The 19,396-nt window shown below is 33.8% G+C and overlaps 1 protein-coding gene and 1 long non-coding RNA gene across 2 annotated transcripts in view; one reads left to right on the plus strand and one right to left on the minus strand.

Annotated features, from left to right (window-relative positions):
• Window positions 1-19,396, plus strand: part of LOC103094185 (uncharacterized) — a 47,670-nt gene that overhangs the window by 12,883 nt on the left and 15,391 nt on the right. The window lies entirely within an intron of this gene.
• Window positions 1-19,396, minus strand: part of EPRS1 (glutamyl-prolyl-tRNA synthetase 1) — a 65,061-nt gene that overhangs the window by 5,368 nt on the left and 40,297 nt on the right. The window contains exons 22-31 of the mRNA XM_007481414.3: window positions 17,662-17,713; window positions 16,784-16,993; window positions 15,922-15,994; window positions 11,922-12,001; window positions 11,632-11,733; window positions 10,677-10,832; window positions 9,903-10,100; window positions 9,315-9,488; window positions 2,837-2,997; window positions 1,797-1,875 (exon numbers count right to left, since the gene is read on the minus strand). Of these exons, the coding sequence (XP_007481476.1) occupies window positions 1,797-1,875; window positions 2,837-2,997; window positions 9,315-9,488; window positions 9,903-10,100; window positions 10,677-10,832; window positions 11,632-11,733; window positions 11,922-12,001; window positions 15,922-15,994; window positions 16,784-16,993; window positions 17,662-17,713 (1,285 nt within the window). The remainder of the gene's footprint in view (window positions 1-1,796; window positions 1,876-2,836; window positions 2,998-9,314; window positions 9,489-9,902; window positions 10,101-10,676; window positions 10,833-11,631; window positions 11,734-11,921; window positions 12,002-15,921; window positions 15,995-16,783; window positions 16,994-17,661; window positions 17,714-19,396) is intronic.

Here is a 19,396-nt window from a genome sequence, read left to right on the forward strand (position 1 = left end):
TAATTCCCAAAAGTAAATCAAGCATAATCATACTTAAAGAAATTGGGGGGAGGGGAGATAAAATTAATAGCCAGAATAGCAAGGTTCCTAAAAATTATCAAATTATGTTTTACCTATAAAAGTTCTTTTTTTTTCACTCATAAAGAAGTACAATATCCATATTTAAACCAGTCTTGGAAAGTTTTCAATGGTTATCACCTCTTAAACTATGGGGATGCAACAAGAAAGAGGCCCTAAAGCATAGAAAAATTTTTGTGCCTAAAACATGCTCTTTGGACCTATTATCTAAAATTCAGTTGCAATTCAGTTGCAATCTAGCTTAAACTAGAAGTTGAAATGCTTACAATGGCTTATTTTCTATTATTCTTAAAAGACAGTTTAATTATCATGTAAACTATTAGTTTCTGTGAAAGTCATTGCTATTAGTATCATGACAACTAAAGTTGTGCTACACGCTAACTTATTAGCTCATGTAATATTTAAAGGTACTATAGTGGATAGAATATCGGGCCTGGAGTCAAAAAGATTTATCTTTCTCCATTCAAATGTGGTCTCAGAAACATACTAGCTGTGTGATCCTGGGAAAGTCACTTAACCCCATTTGCTTCAGGTCCTCATTTCTAAAATGAGCTGGAGAAGGGAATGGCAAACCACTCTAGTATCTTTGTCAAGAAAACCAAAAATAGGATCATGAAGAGTAAGACACAACACAAATGACTGAACAATAAAACACATTTTTAAAAGATTGTATTTTTTAAAGTAAACTAGAGATATTTTTTCTACAATGAAAGAAATGAAAGTGTCATAAGAAATAAACTTAAAATAAAAAGAAAACAAGTAGGAGGTATATTCTTATAACAGAAAAATATCCTTCCACCGAAACAGGTGGTATATTCAGCATATGGTCATATAATGGAAGTGATGTAGCTTGGACAAAGATAGAACTATTTAAGAAAAACTCCATATACAAGGAGAATAGGAAATTTTGAAAAATGGGATCAAGAAACTAAGACTAGGAAGGGACCTTATCTAATTTTATGGATGAGAGCACAGTTCTAAAGGATCACTGATCTGGAATATTATGGATGGAAGGGACTTCAAGAGTCAACTTTTTCAATGTCTCACACAATGAAGGAATCTCCCTTACATTTTTTATTAGATGGTCTGGTGTCTGCTTTACAACTCTGTTATGAGAAATTCACTCTTTTACAAGGCAGCCAATTCTTTGGGCCTACCTCAAAACTATACAGTATTAAGTATTTTGTCTGCTTGCATTTCTATCCCCAGTGCTTAGAATAGTACCTAGTACATATTAAGTGCTTAATAAAGGACTTATCAATCTCTCTATAGAAAAACAGACATACAATAGTCAAACATCAGCTAATGTTTGATTTGTGTTATTGGTAGGATGATATTGTAATAAGTACACCAATCAAGCACTATTGGCAATGTGAGTCTGGACAAACTGTTACCTCTTTAGGCTTCAGTTTCTTCACTTATAAAATGCCATAATCAAACTCACAAAAGGATTCTGTCCATGTATTAGACATTGTGGATTATCAACTACCTAAATGTGGTAAGACATTATTAATAATTCATTACAAAGATATATACTTTTAGTAACCCCATATAGAAAAAACTTTTTTACAGCAATCCTCAGATGAGAACATTACTATAACATATACCTCACTTCATATCTAATTACAGAAAGGCGCAATCATAGTATTTAAAGAGATCAATTAAAAATTTTAAATTCATCTAAATCAAGATTTTAAAGCTTTCCACAAGTCTCTTACCTTTCCAGAATCCAAAACTCTCTGAAATTCTTCCATTGTATTGGCTACAACCATGTGAGTTTTGAGGTCTTCAGATGCTCTAAAAAGAAAACAATTCATAAATATTTCCTTCTATTCATCAACATTTGTAACAAGTTTGTTATAACAGGAGATAAACAAGTTGGAATATATCAGTGGTCTTGGAACCAAGAAGACCTTTATTCTAGCTCAAGCTCTGCTATTAAATGACCGTGTAGAAGTCACAAACTCTTTGAGCTTTAATATCCTCATCTGAAAAATAAGGATGATCCCACAATGCATGATGGTTATAAGAACCAAATGAAGTTTAAAATGCTTGTTGAATGCACAAGTCTTACTAACTTGATTTTATATATCAATCTCTTCACTAAGAACTTAAAAGTTTTTAAAATTTTAGGAATTTAGTTGGTTAAGTAGGAAGTCTTAAGAATTTATTACATGCTGCTTCTTTTTTCATGTTCACATATCAATTATATACCTCATCCCCCCCTCCAATCAAATGAGTGGCACAAAATATATGTTAATCTCTTCCCCTCAATATATATTCTCTCTCTTTTGCACTTTAGAGCTACCTAATACCATGTAAATGCTTAAAGTGAAAACTTTTGTTTGGCAACTCCATTTTTCACCTATATAATTACACCCACTTAATGATTGTGGCAGGTAAAATATCTTGGGTCTCCTGGAGACAGTACAAATAACTAGAGTCCAAATTGACATCCTGGTCACAGCAAATTTGATAGAACATAAAATTTGCTTCATTCTATGCTATAAAACCTACGTTTCAAAGTAAACAAGAATGTTTTAGAATTAATATTTTTCTCTATGGAGTACCACCTAATCTTTCTTTTGTCAGTATTTATTGAAATCCAAACATAGTTTATAAACAGTTACATAAAAACATAAAGAAAACAATGAAAAATGTTACTTGGGAGAGGGATGAGGAGAACAGTTGAGGACCTGTAAACATTTCTTCTCTAAGAACTTATCATACATCTTAAATAAGTTCCTAAGGATCAAACCTTTTGAAAAGGTTAACCTGGATCTCCTCCAAAATATCACGAAGCTTTGTTTCGGCCTCCTTTTCAGCAATTGTCAGCTTTTCACCAGTGTCTCGTCTGACTGCCACAAACTGACAGTTCTTCATATCACGTGGCCCCACTTCAAGTCTAATTGGAACCCCCTAGAAAATTTAAAGACAATTGTAACATAAACACACACACACACACATACACAAATACCTGCAATTACATGCATGTCAAAAATCATAAAAAAATATAAGTATATGTGCACATAAACATACATTCATTCTCTCTCTCCCCCACTCCCTTCTCTAACTTCAGCAAAATTACAAAAGCATATGAAGGATCTATTAAGTTACTAAAGAAAATACGTGACTGTCATCACAATGATCACAGTGTGATGAATTCACATTTATTAGGTAATTTCTAAAGTCTTCAAGAAGCTCACACTCTGTGTGGCAATGTAATAGAGATCTTGAAGTTCAATCAACTGCACCATTAGTTTTGATAAAATTTTATCAAACTTATCCCAAAACATGAATGCTTTCAATAAAGAAAAACATAAGCAAACAGATTACCAATAAGCAACAGGCTTATTATGTTATATAGGCCTGGGTAGGTCAAGATGTAGCCAATATGTAAAAATAAATGTTTATTGATTATTAATGGGTAAAGATTATATGATGGGTATAATACTTAAGTCCTATGAGCTCAATACTTGACAATCTCCATGGGCTCCTTACAAACTGATCAACTGAAGCATAAATAAGATCTAACAGTCAATAAAGCAACAGGTTCACAATTCTCCAACCTGGGAGCTTCTGATCTCATCCTCCCAATAATCTCTAAAATCATAGTAGAGTATTAATCAAAAGAAACCTTGATTTCTTTGCAAAATTCAATAGAAGACACTAAAACAACAACAGCCTGTCCACTAAATACCATTTTAGGATAGTGTACTGTTTTTGTTTACAAATAATAGATATACAAATATGGAATTGTCTTTTTTTCTTTTCTATTTGCCTTGGAACTAAACTTTCCTTTATGTGTTGTCTGCCCAAATTGGAATAAGAGCTCTCTTATTAGAACAGGAACTGTCTAAGCTCTTTTACTTGTATCACTGAGCATGGCGACTGGCACATTCTAAACATTTAATTGCTTTTTTCAAGCATGCATGCATTCATTCCCTAATAAAATGTATAGTTCAACACCACTGAACAATGAAAAAAGAATGATTATTATGATCCAGAACTACTTACTACTTCTAGCCATAATTCTATTGGCTTTTTGACTCTCAAGGATGAAGAACACATAACTGATGCAGCCTCACCACTGAAAATATTTCTTCAAGTTTAAAGAACATTAGGTGATGCAATGGTCCTATATATACAGGCTCAAAAAAATGACGGTAATAGATAATGGTGGAGAGGCAGATAGATGTGGATGTAGAGGAGTACAGATGAATAGTTTTACACTCCTGTCCAAGTCAAGTAGAAAGTAATAAGCTTCTCTTTTAGTGTGTCACCCTATATTGATCTCTAGTTGCAAAGTTGTGTTCCATGTCTACCACAGATAAAACAAACAAATAATACTATGTAAAGAGATAGCCTTAACCTAAGAGCCCCTATGTGAATCTATCTGTACTAACTCTAAAAATGCAACATTTGGCTTATTCATTTTGGCCTCCGTAATGAAATAGGTTCAATAAGGACAACTAGGTGATACTATGGATAGAGCACTAGGCCTGGAGTAGGGAGGACCTATGTTCAAATCTGGCCTCAGACACTTCCTCATTGGGTAAGCCTGGGTGAATCACTTAACCCCATTTGCCTAGTCCCTGCCTATCTGTCTCAGAGTTATTGCTAGGACAAAAACCAAGAATTTAAATAAATAAATAAAACAGATACAATAAATCAACAGCTATTTAAATATTTACATAATTAAAAAATGATCCCCTAGAAATTGGTCTGACTTTGTAAGGGAAAATACACCAGAATAATACTGAAGTGTTGTTATGTTTATATTGCATTATATAATCAACAACATAAATAATTAGAAGAGACAGAAATTATGCCTGTAGAATTCCAATAAAGCACACAAGTGGCACTACTATATTAAATATGGTTGCTTTGGACAAAGGGGAATATGACCCCCAAAAATAATGAGAGGTATAAAGGAGTAAAATCGTTCTAGATATTCAGCTCAAATTAAAGGGCTGTTGTATGGTGAAAAAGAAAACTAGAGAATGGAAACAGAAGGGATTTCAAAAGTTATTTAACCCCCAATCTATTCCTAAGTTAAATAGACCCAATTGTTATGAAGTTTCACACACAAAGACAAAATCTATTTTCTATAATCTGTTTCTTTTTTTTAAACGCTTACCTTCTGTCTTGAAATTTATACTAATATCAGTTTCAAAACATTATAGAGTGCTAAGGGCTAGGCAATTTAGAGTTAAATAACTTGCCCAGGGTCACACAGCTAGGAAGTGTCTAAAGTCACATTTGCACCTAGGGCCTTGCAGTTTCAGGCCTGGCTCTTTATCTAGTAAACCCACCTACCTGCCCCTTCTCTAATCTGTTTCATTGAATTCTCCTTCTCTGATTTCTACCCACTGGGCCAATAGTTTTGGTCTTTTGAAGCCATAAAAAAATAAACTGAACCAACACAAAAGAAACCAAAAATATTATCAGGGAATGTTCCAACACAGAACTATAATCTAAAAACTAATAATAAATTTCTACCATAAGATTCTCACAATTTAGAGAAACTAATCTCAGAAAAATAAATAAGCAAAGTCTTCAAAGGATACTGACGTTTTTCCCTCCAGAAGAAAAAAACTACCTTAAAAATGGGGATTGAATGGATTCACTGCAAAAATCTCTTTAAATTACCAATAAAATGTAATCTTTATGTACATATATTATTAAATATAGAGAATGGCAGAATATTACTCAATACTTTTTAGAGGCAATTTTTTAAAAAAAATCGTGCCTTTTGACCTAACAATTTCACTGTCAGAAAAATTTCCTGAAAGTGTTATTTTAAAAAGGAAGGGATCTAAGATATACATTAGGATTTCCACAGCAGAAATGTTACTCAAAACAAAAACAAAAAACTGGAAACAAATGTTCAAGAAGTGGGGAATGAATTATTAAACTGTTAAATTAATGCAATGGAATATTAATGTAAATGAGGCCAAAAACGTTGATGAATGCCAATACATCTGATAAGCTCTCTATAAAAACAATGCAAAGGAAAAGAACCAAAAAAAAAACAAATAAAGAACAACTAGATGGAAAACTAAATAAGAATGGACAGACAATCCTGAAGAGACTTAGAAGTGACTGAGAAACTGTCGTGATACTTTATGTGCTGAAATTAATTTAAATATCAATAGCTATTCAGCAAACCATCTTATTTGTGTTCAGTACTAATCAACATGACAGCTCTTTAAATATTTGAAAACAGTTGTCATAACAAATTTTTAGTGAAAAGATATGATAAAATTGAGATTCCACTCTACATTTTGAACAGTTTTCTAAAGGTCTACATTAGTTCTCTTCAAAAGTGGACCAGAATCAAATACAAAAGCTCAAATATAATCTGACTACCTTAGAAAAGAGTGGAACTATGACTCTTCCTTGTCCCAATTTATCTTTTACATCAGTATCTATGCCATATATAGCCTCATATCTCATTCTGATTGCATAAATTCCTATTCAGAAATCTTCAGTGGCTAATATTACCTATCCTAATTCCAGGTAAAATATAAACTCCTAGGGATATCTTCCAAGGACTTGTTCAAACTACCTTTCCAGACTTAGCTCTCAGGACTCCTGTCCATTCCTGTTGGAATACTTGCTGTCCTCATTTCCCATTAACTTGTACTGCCCTCTTCTGTTTATATGCTCAATTCACAACATGCCTAGAATCCAGGTAACCTAATATCCATTTTTCCAACTCAAAGTCCCTTTTCAGACATCCAATCCAGATGCTGCCTCTTCTTTGAAACCTTTCCTCATCCTTCTAGCTAAAAGTGATCTCTCACTCCCTGTAATTCTCATAATAATCTGTCTGGGTCTGTCAATTTAAAACAGTTGGTCTTGCCTTAGAGTTATTTGGATATGTTACCTATCCTATTAGATTGAAAGCAACTTGAGAAGTAAAGACAATACTTATTTCATCTCTGTGCCTAGGGCTTAATGTATTATTGGTGCTTAATGTTTGTTGAAATGAACTGAAATGTAGTCTAAATTCATAATGCCTTTTTTGTAATCAAAGCACATTGTTTATTATCTGTAATCAACTAAAAGTCTTAAATCTTTTCCTATACAGATTGCTAACCACATCTCTCAGTGCAGCTAATTTTTTGAACTGATGTGCAAGATTGTATATTCTATATTTCAATGTTAGATTTGGCGTATTGTATTATTACAGCTTACTAGTATTTAGATATTATGAGTCTGTCATCTGCATAAGCTATGCTTTCCATTTTCATGTGAGTCTTTATCTTATCCAGTCAGGTCTCCAATACAATCCTCTCTGGACATATATCTAAGCCAGACCCCTTTCCCTGGCCTTCTTTTCCCACTAGAACTGCACTCCTGCCCTTGCGGGCCTTATGTTCTCTAACTGGTGAGCTTTCAACTTATTTTGCACAGTTTCTGGCTTATCATATACTTCCAGACTCTCTGACCATCTCCAAGATATGCCTCTGGGTAAGAACATTCTCACTCCACTTTCCATGATCTTTTTTTATGTGTTATCTCCTTTTAGAATGTCAACTCATGATGGTTGCTTTATAATATGATTAGAAGTCCTTCATCTTTACGTCTTTAACATTTCTCTTGACATTATAAAATTTTCACTTTTCTCAAATGAATTTTGTTATTATTTTGAGTTCTATAAAAGATCCCTTTGATAATTTGATTGGTACAGTAAGATTAAAGCTGTAAACAGACTGTGTTTGTGTTGTCATTTTATTACACTGGCAGTCTGGCCATAAGCACTCAGTATTCCTCCAACTATTTAAATTCCTCTTCATTTAAGAAGTACTTTGTCATTGAATCTATACATGTATTTCATGTGTTTTGGTATACTGATCTCTAAATGCTTTATGCACTTTGTAGTTATTTGGAATAGGATTTCCATTTCTAGTACTGCCTCCTGTATTTTGCTGCTATCATTCCATAGAAATGCTGTTGAGTCTTGAGGATTTATTTTGTAGCTTAAAATTTTGATGAAGATATTGTTTCAAATAGTATCTTCATTGGTTCCCTCTGATTTTCTATGTAAATCATCATGTCATCAGCAAACAGGGATAGTTTTAGTTACTCTTTCCCTGTTTTTAGACCTTTAATTATAGAGTAAGAGTCACCAAAACAACTGGTATTGTTAGAAAAATCATCTGTGGAACAGAGCAGACAAGGGAGAGTCAGAAACAATGGATCTCCATAATCCATTGTTCAACAAACGGGAAAAGATAAATTATTTTTGAAAGAAATCCAATTTGATAAAGATTGCTGGGAAAATCAGAAAGTAGTCTGACAGAAATTAGGCATAAATCAATACCTCATGCAACATTCCATAATATATTCTAATTCGAAATTCAATTTTGAAGATTACATGATAAAAAATAAGAAGTAAATCCTTCAATAGCTATGGGTAGATGTTTTCTTCATCAAAGGAGAGACAGAGGTAATTCCAAAAGATAAAAGATATGTTTGATAACATAAAACTTAAAAAGTTCTGAACAAATAAATTTAATATGCCTAGGATAAGAAGGGCAAGTAGTTGAAAGGAGGAAAAAAATCTCTGTATCAAATTTCTCTGAAAAGGGTTTAGTATCCAAGATATATAAGCAAATAACAGATTTTATATATGTGCACACATGTGTGTATAGATAGAGTCCAAATGCCATTCCCTAACAGCTGTTGGCAAAGAATAAGAATAGTTCTCAAGGGGTAGGCTGGATAAAGACAAGAGGTCCTAGGTTCAAATCTGGCCTCAGACACTTCCTAGCTGTGTGACCCTTAACCTCGATTGCCTAGCCCTTACAACTTTTCTGCCTTGGAACCAATACAAAGTACTGATTCTAAGATGGAAAGTAAGGATTTTTTAAAGAAAAAAAGAAGAAGAGTTCTCAAAAGAACTGAAAAATAATGTGAGAAAATAGTTCAAATCACTAAGAAGAGGAATTCAAATCAAGACAACACAGATTTCACTAAACACTCAGCAAATTGGCAAAGATAACAAAAGATGGGAATAGGCAATGTTTAGAGGTTGTAGGAAGACAAGCACACTAATGCACTGCTGGAGCTGCCAATCAGCACAAACATTTTGGAAAGTCATTTGGTAATATGCAAAAAATGTGACTAAAATGTCCATACTCTGACTCAAGAGAAGAATACGTAGCTATAAAGAACAAAACCTGAAATAAAATTCAGTAGTGAGGAAACAGTTCAGAGAAATTTACCTTGAGCTCCCAATGATTAAACTTCCAGCCTGGTGAATAATTGTCTCGTAAATCTACCCGGACACGAATGTTAACTGTAAGCAGTCGTTTTTGATAATCATTGCATTTCCTGATTAATGCTTCTCTGTCTTCTTCAGAGAGTGCGTTTGTAATTCCACAAGGAATAACAACAACCTGTAAACCAATAAAATGTCCCAAATTTAGAATACAGAAATAAGTTCAACTTAAGTAATTTTATTACATAAAATCAGTAACAGTTTGCAACTATATATAAAACTTATTGCAACTCAGTATGCATGATCTCTTAATTACAAGAAATTGTATGGAATTATTCATCATATCTCCATAAATTGTATCTTCTGTGAAACAGAAAACATTTGGCTTCAGAAATTATTCTAATATATCTGAAGAACTGAAAGTATAGAAATTAACTGAAGGGAAAAACCCAAGTATATACAAAATGGTTAAAAACGGCACAAGAATTTGGTTAACATTTTACATTATCTTATTTACAATACTTTTTTTTTTGTTAATTCCAGAAAATCCAATTAGAAAGTAAGATTACATAAAAGGATACACCTTCCTTACCTGAACACAGGCTACTCGGGGTGGCAGGACCAAACCCATGTTGTCCCCATGAACCATTGTCATAACACCAATAGTTCGAGTTGTAAGCCCCCAAGAGTTTTGATAGGCAAACTGTTTCTCTCCTGGTGTCTTTGGGTCTTCAAAAATAATCTCAAACATTTTTGAAAAATTCTGCCCAAGATGATGTGATGTTGCTCCCTAAAATAAAGGCAAACAGTGACAACGCATTTAAAAAACAAAAACAGAAACTGAGCAACTTAGCAAACTTAAGAGAATTAACCAAGCCTTTACAAATAAGTGCTAGAGTTCTCAAAAAATGTTCTTCTGAACCATAAAAGTTAACTATTCTACCTATCATTATTTTAAAAATCTTTTTAAAATTTGTTACACAATAGATGTGTTTAAGAGCAATTAAAAAAACCTCAGTTGACTAAAAATATACACTATTCAGGGATGCCCTGAACATCACTTCTTTCCACTGTTATAAAAGGAAATGGAATCCTAGTTGGTCAGATTAAAACATGACGATAAAAATGGAAAAGGCCACTTAATCCTGGAAAGAATTCCAGGAAAAATCTATTTAATCTTGAACTTCTTTAATTACTATGTCTATTTGATCTGCTAAAAATATAGTCCTAAGTGAAGACAAAGGCAGAGAAAGGATTTTAAAATATTTCAGTTCTAAGAATCATCTTCAAGAACTTCCTCTTGTCTTTACTTCTTTGGTGGTCACCCTTAAATAAATTAAGATAAGTCTATACCCTAAATTGATACCTGGATTGCTCTTCCACTGGCAGAAATGAATGCTTCTACTGTAGTGGTATAGTCTCCTCCTGCAAACTTCTCCTTCTCAGTTTTTCTTCCCTTTACAACAGGGATTGCCAACAGTTCTTCATACACCCGAGCATATAGGTCAAGTATCTGCAGAACCTATATATAATACAAATATGTATTTTCATATGCATGACATTTGTCATTAGAAGAGAACAGTTTTTAAAATGGGCAGAAATTTCTTCCAAATTGTAAAATAATCAATGTTTTTCGGAAAAGGTTTGTAAAAGCCAATGGTTTGAACTTAAAAGGGAAGTTTCAAAAACACAACTAAAGGCAATTCAGCTTTCAGTTAAAAGAAATCTAAAATAAATCAAAATAAGTCATTAAAAATTAAACAATAACTAGCTTTTCTCTGTCATTCTGGATTCTTTAATACGAATTTTCAACTATAAACAACAAATAATGAAAAACTCTAAGAAGTTATTTAAATCCTAGTATACTTGATATTTCAAAATATCTCTCATTTCATGAGATGCTCCTTCCACTAAAAGAGATCAGCTAACTTCTTAGAATAGTCTTAATTAGTGTCTATGATGAAAAAGTTCCCCATCCTTCTGGAAATGAGCCTCTCCAAACTTAATTAAGTTGGCAAACCCTCACTAGCTTTTTCAGTTTCAGATGATCTGCTGGGGCATGCCCTTTGCTAGCAAAGTCTCCAACAATCTAGGAATGACATCATGCTGCAATGAGGTATCAGAGTAGAGTATGGCATGTAGTATATAAATCAAAGGTTAGATTATTGTACTAGTCAGTGGTATATTAAATTTTTACTTCTAAGTACTTACTAAATATCCATTACATGTACATTATTGTGCTAAGACACACACACACACACACACACACACACACACACACACACACACACACAAATCAATAGATCACAAAAAACCAATACCTCCTCTGCTGCTTCTTCATATGTAGCAAAAGCACTGTGTCCTTCCTGCCAAAGGAACTCTCGGGTTCGTAGAAAAGGCTGTGGATGTTTGAATTCCCAACGCTGAAAAAGAAGGTAACGTTTTTACAATTCAGCCAGTTGGTGAAATTTTTTTTAGTTTACAGCAACCATTTTAGTTGGCATGTATATCACAAATGTCAAGATCTAAAATAGTCCCATCTCTAAACAATAACTAGGTATTTTTTATTCTTGTAAAGAACAATACAAATCAGTGAGCAATATGTACTTACCACTACATTGCACCATTGATTAAGTCTGATTGGCAGATCCCTATGTGATTGGACCCATTTTGCATAAGCGGGATACATTACTAAAAAAGGGGGGAAAAAGAAAATTTAACACTCTAACAATATACTGGTCACAAAACAAACACACAAATTCAGTTCCAGGGGGTGGGTGGGACTAGCTGATGGAGGGGTTCAGGATAGGGTTCCTTGAAGGGGCACTTGAGCTGAGTTCTGAAGGAAGCTATTGTGAATTTCAAAACTACTCCACCCTATTCAGACCATTCTTTAGAAGATCTGATTTAGCTATTTCCTGATCAATAACAATAGAGATACTTGGAATAACCGAATCAGGTCTTGGAAACCACATTCTCCACCCTACTCAGTGTAATGTTAGATTAGGAAGGGCTGCAGAAAACTCAAGATTTAATTATTTGAGAATATGGCCTTCAACAGACATGTGCAAAAAAAAGGACAGACCTCTCAGTGGTCCTAGGTCAAGCTAGAGCCACCACTGGCACATGTGAGACGCAGGAAGTGAGGTAGAAAACAGCCTCTGGAGTTCTTGGGACTTCCTGTGAGGAGGGCAAGAGTCAGTTCGAGGCTGGTGCTTGGAGGTGGAGGAGCCCCCGCGGACTGCTTTCCTTCAGATTGGTCATGTGAGTGATAAGGACTAATCCCTTTCCTTGCCTTGGCTATCCAAGGCCTTAAAGTCCGCTTTGGCTCAGCTTGAGCCAGAGTGGGTCTGGATTAAACTTCTTTCCTTCTCTCCTTTATCCTTCTCTCTCTCCCTCTCCCTCTAATACTTTCTTCCTCCTGTTTGTAATTAAAACACCATAAAAATTTGGCATTTGGCTTGAGTGTTTCATTTAGGAATTACATAAATGAATTCCTTGACGACCTTAAATTAATATATATTAGTCTTTTAAAGTTATTTCAATATCACAATTTGGCTGACCACAAAAGTTTAACGAGTCCCCTCAATAAACTTCCTGAATTTTCTTGCCTTTCACTCTACTTTCTCCTCACTCAGTCCTTTTAAACAGCTAACTCAGCTTAAAGACACAGCTGCTAGAACAGGTGAGCATAAAAAACTTCTTCTCTTTTCTCCTTAAGTTAAATTGGAATCAGCAGTTTGTTTGTTTTTCCTTTTAATCTTAAGGGGCAGCTGGGTGGCTCAGTGGATTGAGAGTCAGACCTAGAGACAGAAGGGCCTAGTTTCAAATCTGTAAAATTGAGATTTGAACTCTGGACTTCAATCCCCACAAGTCCTTGCTCCACTTCCCCAAAATGCTTTGTAATCTCACGGAATTCTGAGGTGGGCGAGATCGAGAAGGTACTTAAGCTGATTGCAAAGGCTTTTGAGCTCTCTTTTGGACTTCCGTTTTGGGGCAGATGTGGCTCTTTCCATAATGTAGGTGAGGTCTTGTCTAGGCCTCTGGCCTAGGCACGTGTTTTTTCTTACTTGTATATTCTTAAATTCTCAACCTTTAATAAACCTCATAAAATATAATACTCCTTGCAGAGAGAAACTAATTTCTACCTGCCTCAGTCTCCCTTAAATTTTAATCTTTACAAAACTGACCTCAGATACTTCCCAGCTGTGCAACTCTGATAGCTAGATAGATAGCTAAATATAGTTAACTGACCCTTGTTGATTAGCAGCGAGGAAACTCTGGAAAATGGAGTCCTTCCTTCGATCTCTAGCAACAAAAACAGCTAGACCACCAGAGTACAAAGCCCATTTTCCTGCTTTCAGGCTTCTCTCCTTAACTTAGATAGAACACAGCTATTTTAAATCTTAGCAACCCAAAGGTCCTGGACGGGAGAGCTGTTTCTAAATCTCCTTTTCTTTAGGGAACAACTGCCTAGATTAGGAGTGGAAAAAACCTGTGGAAAGTTTTGGCTTTGTTCTGCTCCCCACATGTTTTGTGAAGACCATTAAAAATAATTACCAAAATATATATATATATATATATATATATATATATATATAACATATACATAAATAAATGAATACTACATTCTTCGACATTTATATGGCGGTTGAAAAATTAGGGACATTGAGGAATACAGTATACCTCCAATTTTTTATATTAATAGGTAATATCATTTTTGTACTCCTCAGCACTGTGTTTAGAGATGCTAACATAAAAAAATTAATTGAAGCTGAAATTCAGAAAAATACTCAAAAAATTGAGGACATAAAAAAAGATGCAAGAGAACATAAAAGCCCAGTTTGAAAACTTAAAATGTTTCTTACAGGATCAATTGGCAAACATCCACCCTACCAGAAACAGACCTGTTTCAGAGCCTTTGAATGAGGAAATTTCCTTCCCTGAAATAGAGATGGAAAACACCTTCCCTATAGCTCAGTTAACAGACTGCTTCTCTCATGTAGTGCAAATTTTGACTGAATTTAAGAGATGGAGAGTGAATTACAGGCACAAGGGCCAGACCAAGCAAAGGCACTGAGACAGGAGATGGAATGTGTTTTATATTAAACAGAAAGAAAAGTAATATTATATCCTAGAGGTAACAGGGAAACAATGGAGTTTTCTAGGCAAAGGAGTGACATGGTCAAACTTATCCTTTAAGAATATTGCTTTGGCAGTTGTAATGAAGAGAACTATTAAAGCAGGGAGAATGAAGAGAAGGCTGCTGTAATATTTCAGGCAAAAAGTTTACTAAAGTGTAACATTATATTTGGTAGGTAAAGGATATAAATACATCTAAACTTTTTGCCATTTTTTATATAAATGTTTAATTATTGCTGCCATTACATAGAAATTTTAATATAAATTCCTATTTTAAGCGCTTTTGCTCAATATAGTTGCTCAATACTATTTCCCATAAGTAAAATAATTAAGACATGTGCAATGAAGATACAAAATATTAAAAGTTCTAAAAAGATGAACAAAGTATGATAGGGTACAGAAGAGGAAGAATATCAAGTCTGAGTACCAGGGTAAGCTTCAAAAAGATCTCATTTGAAGTCATATTTTAGAAAATAAACTAAATACAACTATTTTAGGAAAACTATGAATTGATGTTAAAAATAAAAATACTAAGTTACATTAACTGCATTACAAAAGGTAATATTACTACAAAACGATTTCTAAAAGGAAAGTTCACTTCCATGGCATGAAACAAAGTGCTTTTTAAAAATGGTACAATGGAAAGAGAAAATGTTAAGAGAACTAGATTTGTTGTCAGGGGACCTTGGTCTGACTCTCAGTTCTGTTATTTACCAACTGAACATGTCAGAATCTCAGCAAGGACTATTTCCTCATCTGCAAAATGAAGGAATTGTGCTAGATGTTGTATAAGGTCCCTTGCAGATCAAAATCACAGAATGACCTTATGGTATACTGATATGAAACAAACTATATGTTTCTAAAATTTGTGTTTGCAATTGCTAAGTACTATACAAAAATAGCAAGACTCCTCCTGAAAGTTAGATTAGAGTCTATTCTCCCAATTATTCTGACAAATGACGTATTGTACAAAAACTCCATTAAATACAAAAATAATCATAGTAAATACTACCTTTAAAATTCCTAAAAAGCAAATTATAATCACTTCAGGGGAATTAATGAACTTAAAGATTCAAAATAACCAAGATGACTAATAAAAACTGAAAATGGCACAGAACTTTTAGGTACTTGGTACAAAAAAAGAAATCTTAAAAAGTTTTAAAAATGCACAGCTTTTTACCCTCTCAATAATGCTCTTAAGAGTTTTAAAACCCTAAAAATTAATTTAATTTTCTTAACTACAAAGTGTTATAAAATACTATTTCTCCCTCAATGGTAGGTGAGAAAAAAGGCTTTTCTAAGGAGTTCTATGCTCAAGACAGAAGAGCATGACAGTTGATCTTATCCAATCCATCTTTATTAAACTTCCTAAAACTTTATATCTCTGACAAATATCAGAAATATGTCTAAAGAAAAAGACCAAGAACTAATAAGGTGGCATTCTCCAGTAACCCAAGGCCTTTTCTTACCTGTTTCACTAGTGGGGCGAACAGCTATTGGTTCTGCCAATTCTGTTTTGCCAGACCTTGTAACCCAAGCAACCTAGAAAGACAAAATTTGTGCTCTGAAAACTAGCAACTAATTAACATGTTCTCACTGTACAAAAAGACATAAGTAAAACAGTCCCTACCCTCAAAAAAACTAACATTTGATCAAGATAAAGAAACATCTGTATAGATATGTCAGTCAGGCAGCATTTACTTAGCAGCTACTATTTGCCAGTAGCTGTACACAATTTTATATAAAATTTACGTCTGATTAACAAATCTTACAGTAATAACAGGAAAAATTATGTACAAATTATATAAAACTGCCACCGTGTATTAAGTTAGGATAATTCAACATAATATCTAAACAACTATAAAACTATCCTTACCTTTCTGTAAATATTAAAAGAATAATTTTCTATAGTTTTGTTTTCTTTAAACTCTTTTCTTCTCTTTAGTATCAATTCTAATAGGGAAGAAAGGCAAGAGCTAGGCAATTAAGATTAAGTGACTTGTTCAGTGTCACCTATCTAGAAAGTGTCTGAGACCAGATTTGAATCCAGGTCCTCCAGTGCCCAAGCCTGGCACTCTATACATTATGCTATCCAGCTGCCACTCATTACTTAGTTTTTTTTAATTTACAAACTTGAACAAAGTAGAACTTCCACTTATTCATGAGGACATTAATATAAAACAGTTCCTACATCATTTATTAAAAAGTACATTTTTCATATTGTCTTTCTAAAGGTTTTTAAAATTTAACCTCAATTATCTACAAGTGAAAATAAATCTTTTGAGTTCTTCAATTAATAACTCTATAAATAAAGCAAACAAGCAATTTTACCTCAGGGGCAAAGTCAGCAACATGAGTCTTTTCTTTCTCCAAAGCACCTTGAGATACAAACATGGGGAAGTAGCAGTTTTCCACGCCCAGTTTTTTTATCTCAGCATCAAAAAAGTCTTTGATGGCTTCCCAAATGGAATAGGCCCAGGGACGGAGGATATAGCAACCACTCACATCATAGTACTCAATCATTTCTGCCTTTGTGATTACCTTTATAAAATATAAATTGATTATTACAAAAGCTTTGACGCTAATAACTAAATGATCAATGAAATAGAATTTAAAAAAAGTCATGAGCAGGATCTACAAACTCTAAATCTCAAATTTACATGAAAGGCTCTATATTTAATTCAAATCTTCAAAAAATATGTGATTATAACCCCTACTCCATGTTTTAGCAAATGGTTTTTAACAGCAGTTGTGGCCAAAAAACTGAAGGCAAATTTTCTAGTGATAAAAGTCTCTCAGAAACTAGTTAAGGTGATTTCTGGAACACAAATCCACAGCCTTTACAACTTCATAGGACCTACCATCAGAATTTGCATTTTGCATGTTTAGCTTTTGAAAATTACCTCTACATCACTGGATATAGGAATTAGGATTTTAATGAGGGTGAAAAACTACAAGAAAAACATATGAGAACTACTTAAATTGTCAATCCTATAGTAGGTACAATCTAAAAGAACTAGTGAGAACATACAATTCATTCAAAAGATGTGACCAATGCCCTAAAAAAATAAAATCTAAACAATGTTAGAAGAAATGAGATTAAATTATATATAGCCAAGTTTCTTCCTCTATAACTACATTCAATGGTTAGCACATAATTATATGCTCAACTCAATTATAAATATGAAAGTCAAAGGGAATATACTCACTTGAGAAAACCAGTCAGCAAGATTTTCTTCTTTTTTTGCTTCTAAACCCAATCTGTAGAAATTGGAAAACAAAAGTAAATCCCCACTTGAAATTACTACTGTTAATATTTAAAGAAAATTCTAAAAAATGACCTTAATGAAGCAGAAGGGATCGAGTTATAACTGGGACCAAGGACAAGTACAATTTCTCAAGGCAACTCCTGTGACAGAGAAACCTAACAGAGGTTTGACAACTGGGCCAAAAATATATTAGGCAAGTTAGGACTAAGCATTTTGGAGCATTTGACTTCTTCAGATTCTTGCAATAGCTGCACATTTCACTGTATACCCCAAATCACCTCAGGATATGTACCCTACTTCTTTTAAACTTTCATGAACCTGGTGGATTCTCATAAACTCAAAGACTACTTCTTTCCATCAGGCAACTTTATGCATTTTATTAGTATGACCAAAATATAATGCATTCAGTTATTTATAACTAATTTCACCTATTTCTATATTTTTAGATCTTTCTTAAGGAAACTAAAAGGGAAACTATAATAAACTATCATAAATTCTAGTTGGAAGGGAAAAAAGTTCACTTGTTACTTAAAAGGTAGATCCTCCTAGGGGGCAGCTGGGTAGCTCAGTGGATTGAGAGCCAGGCCTAGAGATGGGAGGTCCTAGGTTCAAATCTAGCCTCAGCTACTTCCAAGCTGTGTGACCCTGGGCAAGTCACTTGACCCCCATTGCCTAACCCTTACCACTCTTCTGCCTTGGAGCCAATGCACAGTATTGACTCAAAGATTGAAGGTAAGGGTTTCAAAAAAAAAAAAGGTAGATCCTTTCCAAATAGGAAAACTGAAACTAAAAATGCTGTTATTTCAAGAGTTCTGATAAGTTCTTGACAATAATCAGTTTGTTTCACATATTGTCCCCAAATACAAAAAAAAAAATGTGGCTAATAACAGTCTTCTCAACTTTCAAAACTTCTTTAAAATTTTTTTTCGCAACGTGTATTCTAAGTGAATATAATAAATAAGGACTAAGTTAATACATGAAATATGTTCGATTCTAAAAAGGTAATGTGATTCTTCACTACTTTCATCTTTAAATAATCTTAGTTTTAAACTTAGAAACATATATTTCAAAGTTCTCAAAAGAAGTTGTTCTAAATCCTCCCACCCTTCTGAAAAGATTTATTTTTAATATATACTAAATCATTCCCATATTTGGATTTAGAATTAGAAGCTTAAATTAGTTCCTCAGTCTCTGTACTCATTTCTTTTTGCCCCAACCAAAGAAATCTCTCCCATCATAAGATAGGAAAGTGAGATTATGGGAGAGATATGAGATTTGCCTTAACTCATTAAATAGAACCAGTTTATGCTGGAAGTACCCACACATATCTTCAATGGGTCCTTGGACCTCTCATTAAAAAAAATTTGGAGAAAGACACATCACTGGGTAGAACCAGATTTCTTCCTTTGCATACCCCCCTTAGTTGGGGAGCATGAGACTCTTGTGTGACTGACCCACCATCACCAAGGGATGGGGAGGAGTTGAGTCTTGCCAAACTACCTCCTCACTGGATATTGACCAATTAAGAGATGTTGTGGGATGTCTAAGTGAATGGCTGAATAATGAATTCCCAAATTGTATTCATGGACATGTGTGAGGGAAATTCAAGATCTTTGATTAATATTTTGGTTAATGCTGGCCTAAACAAGTAAGCTGATATTCTCAGCCAAAAGTC

This window comes from Monodelphis domestica, chromosome 2 (assembly GCF_027887165.1).
Source record: "Monodelphis domestica isolate mMonDom1 chromosome 2, mMonDom1.pri, whole genome shotgun sequence".
NCBI classification, from domain to species: Eukaryota; Metazoa; Chordata; class Mammalia; order Didelphimorphia; family Didelphidae; genus Monodelphis; species Monodelphis domestica.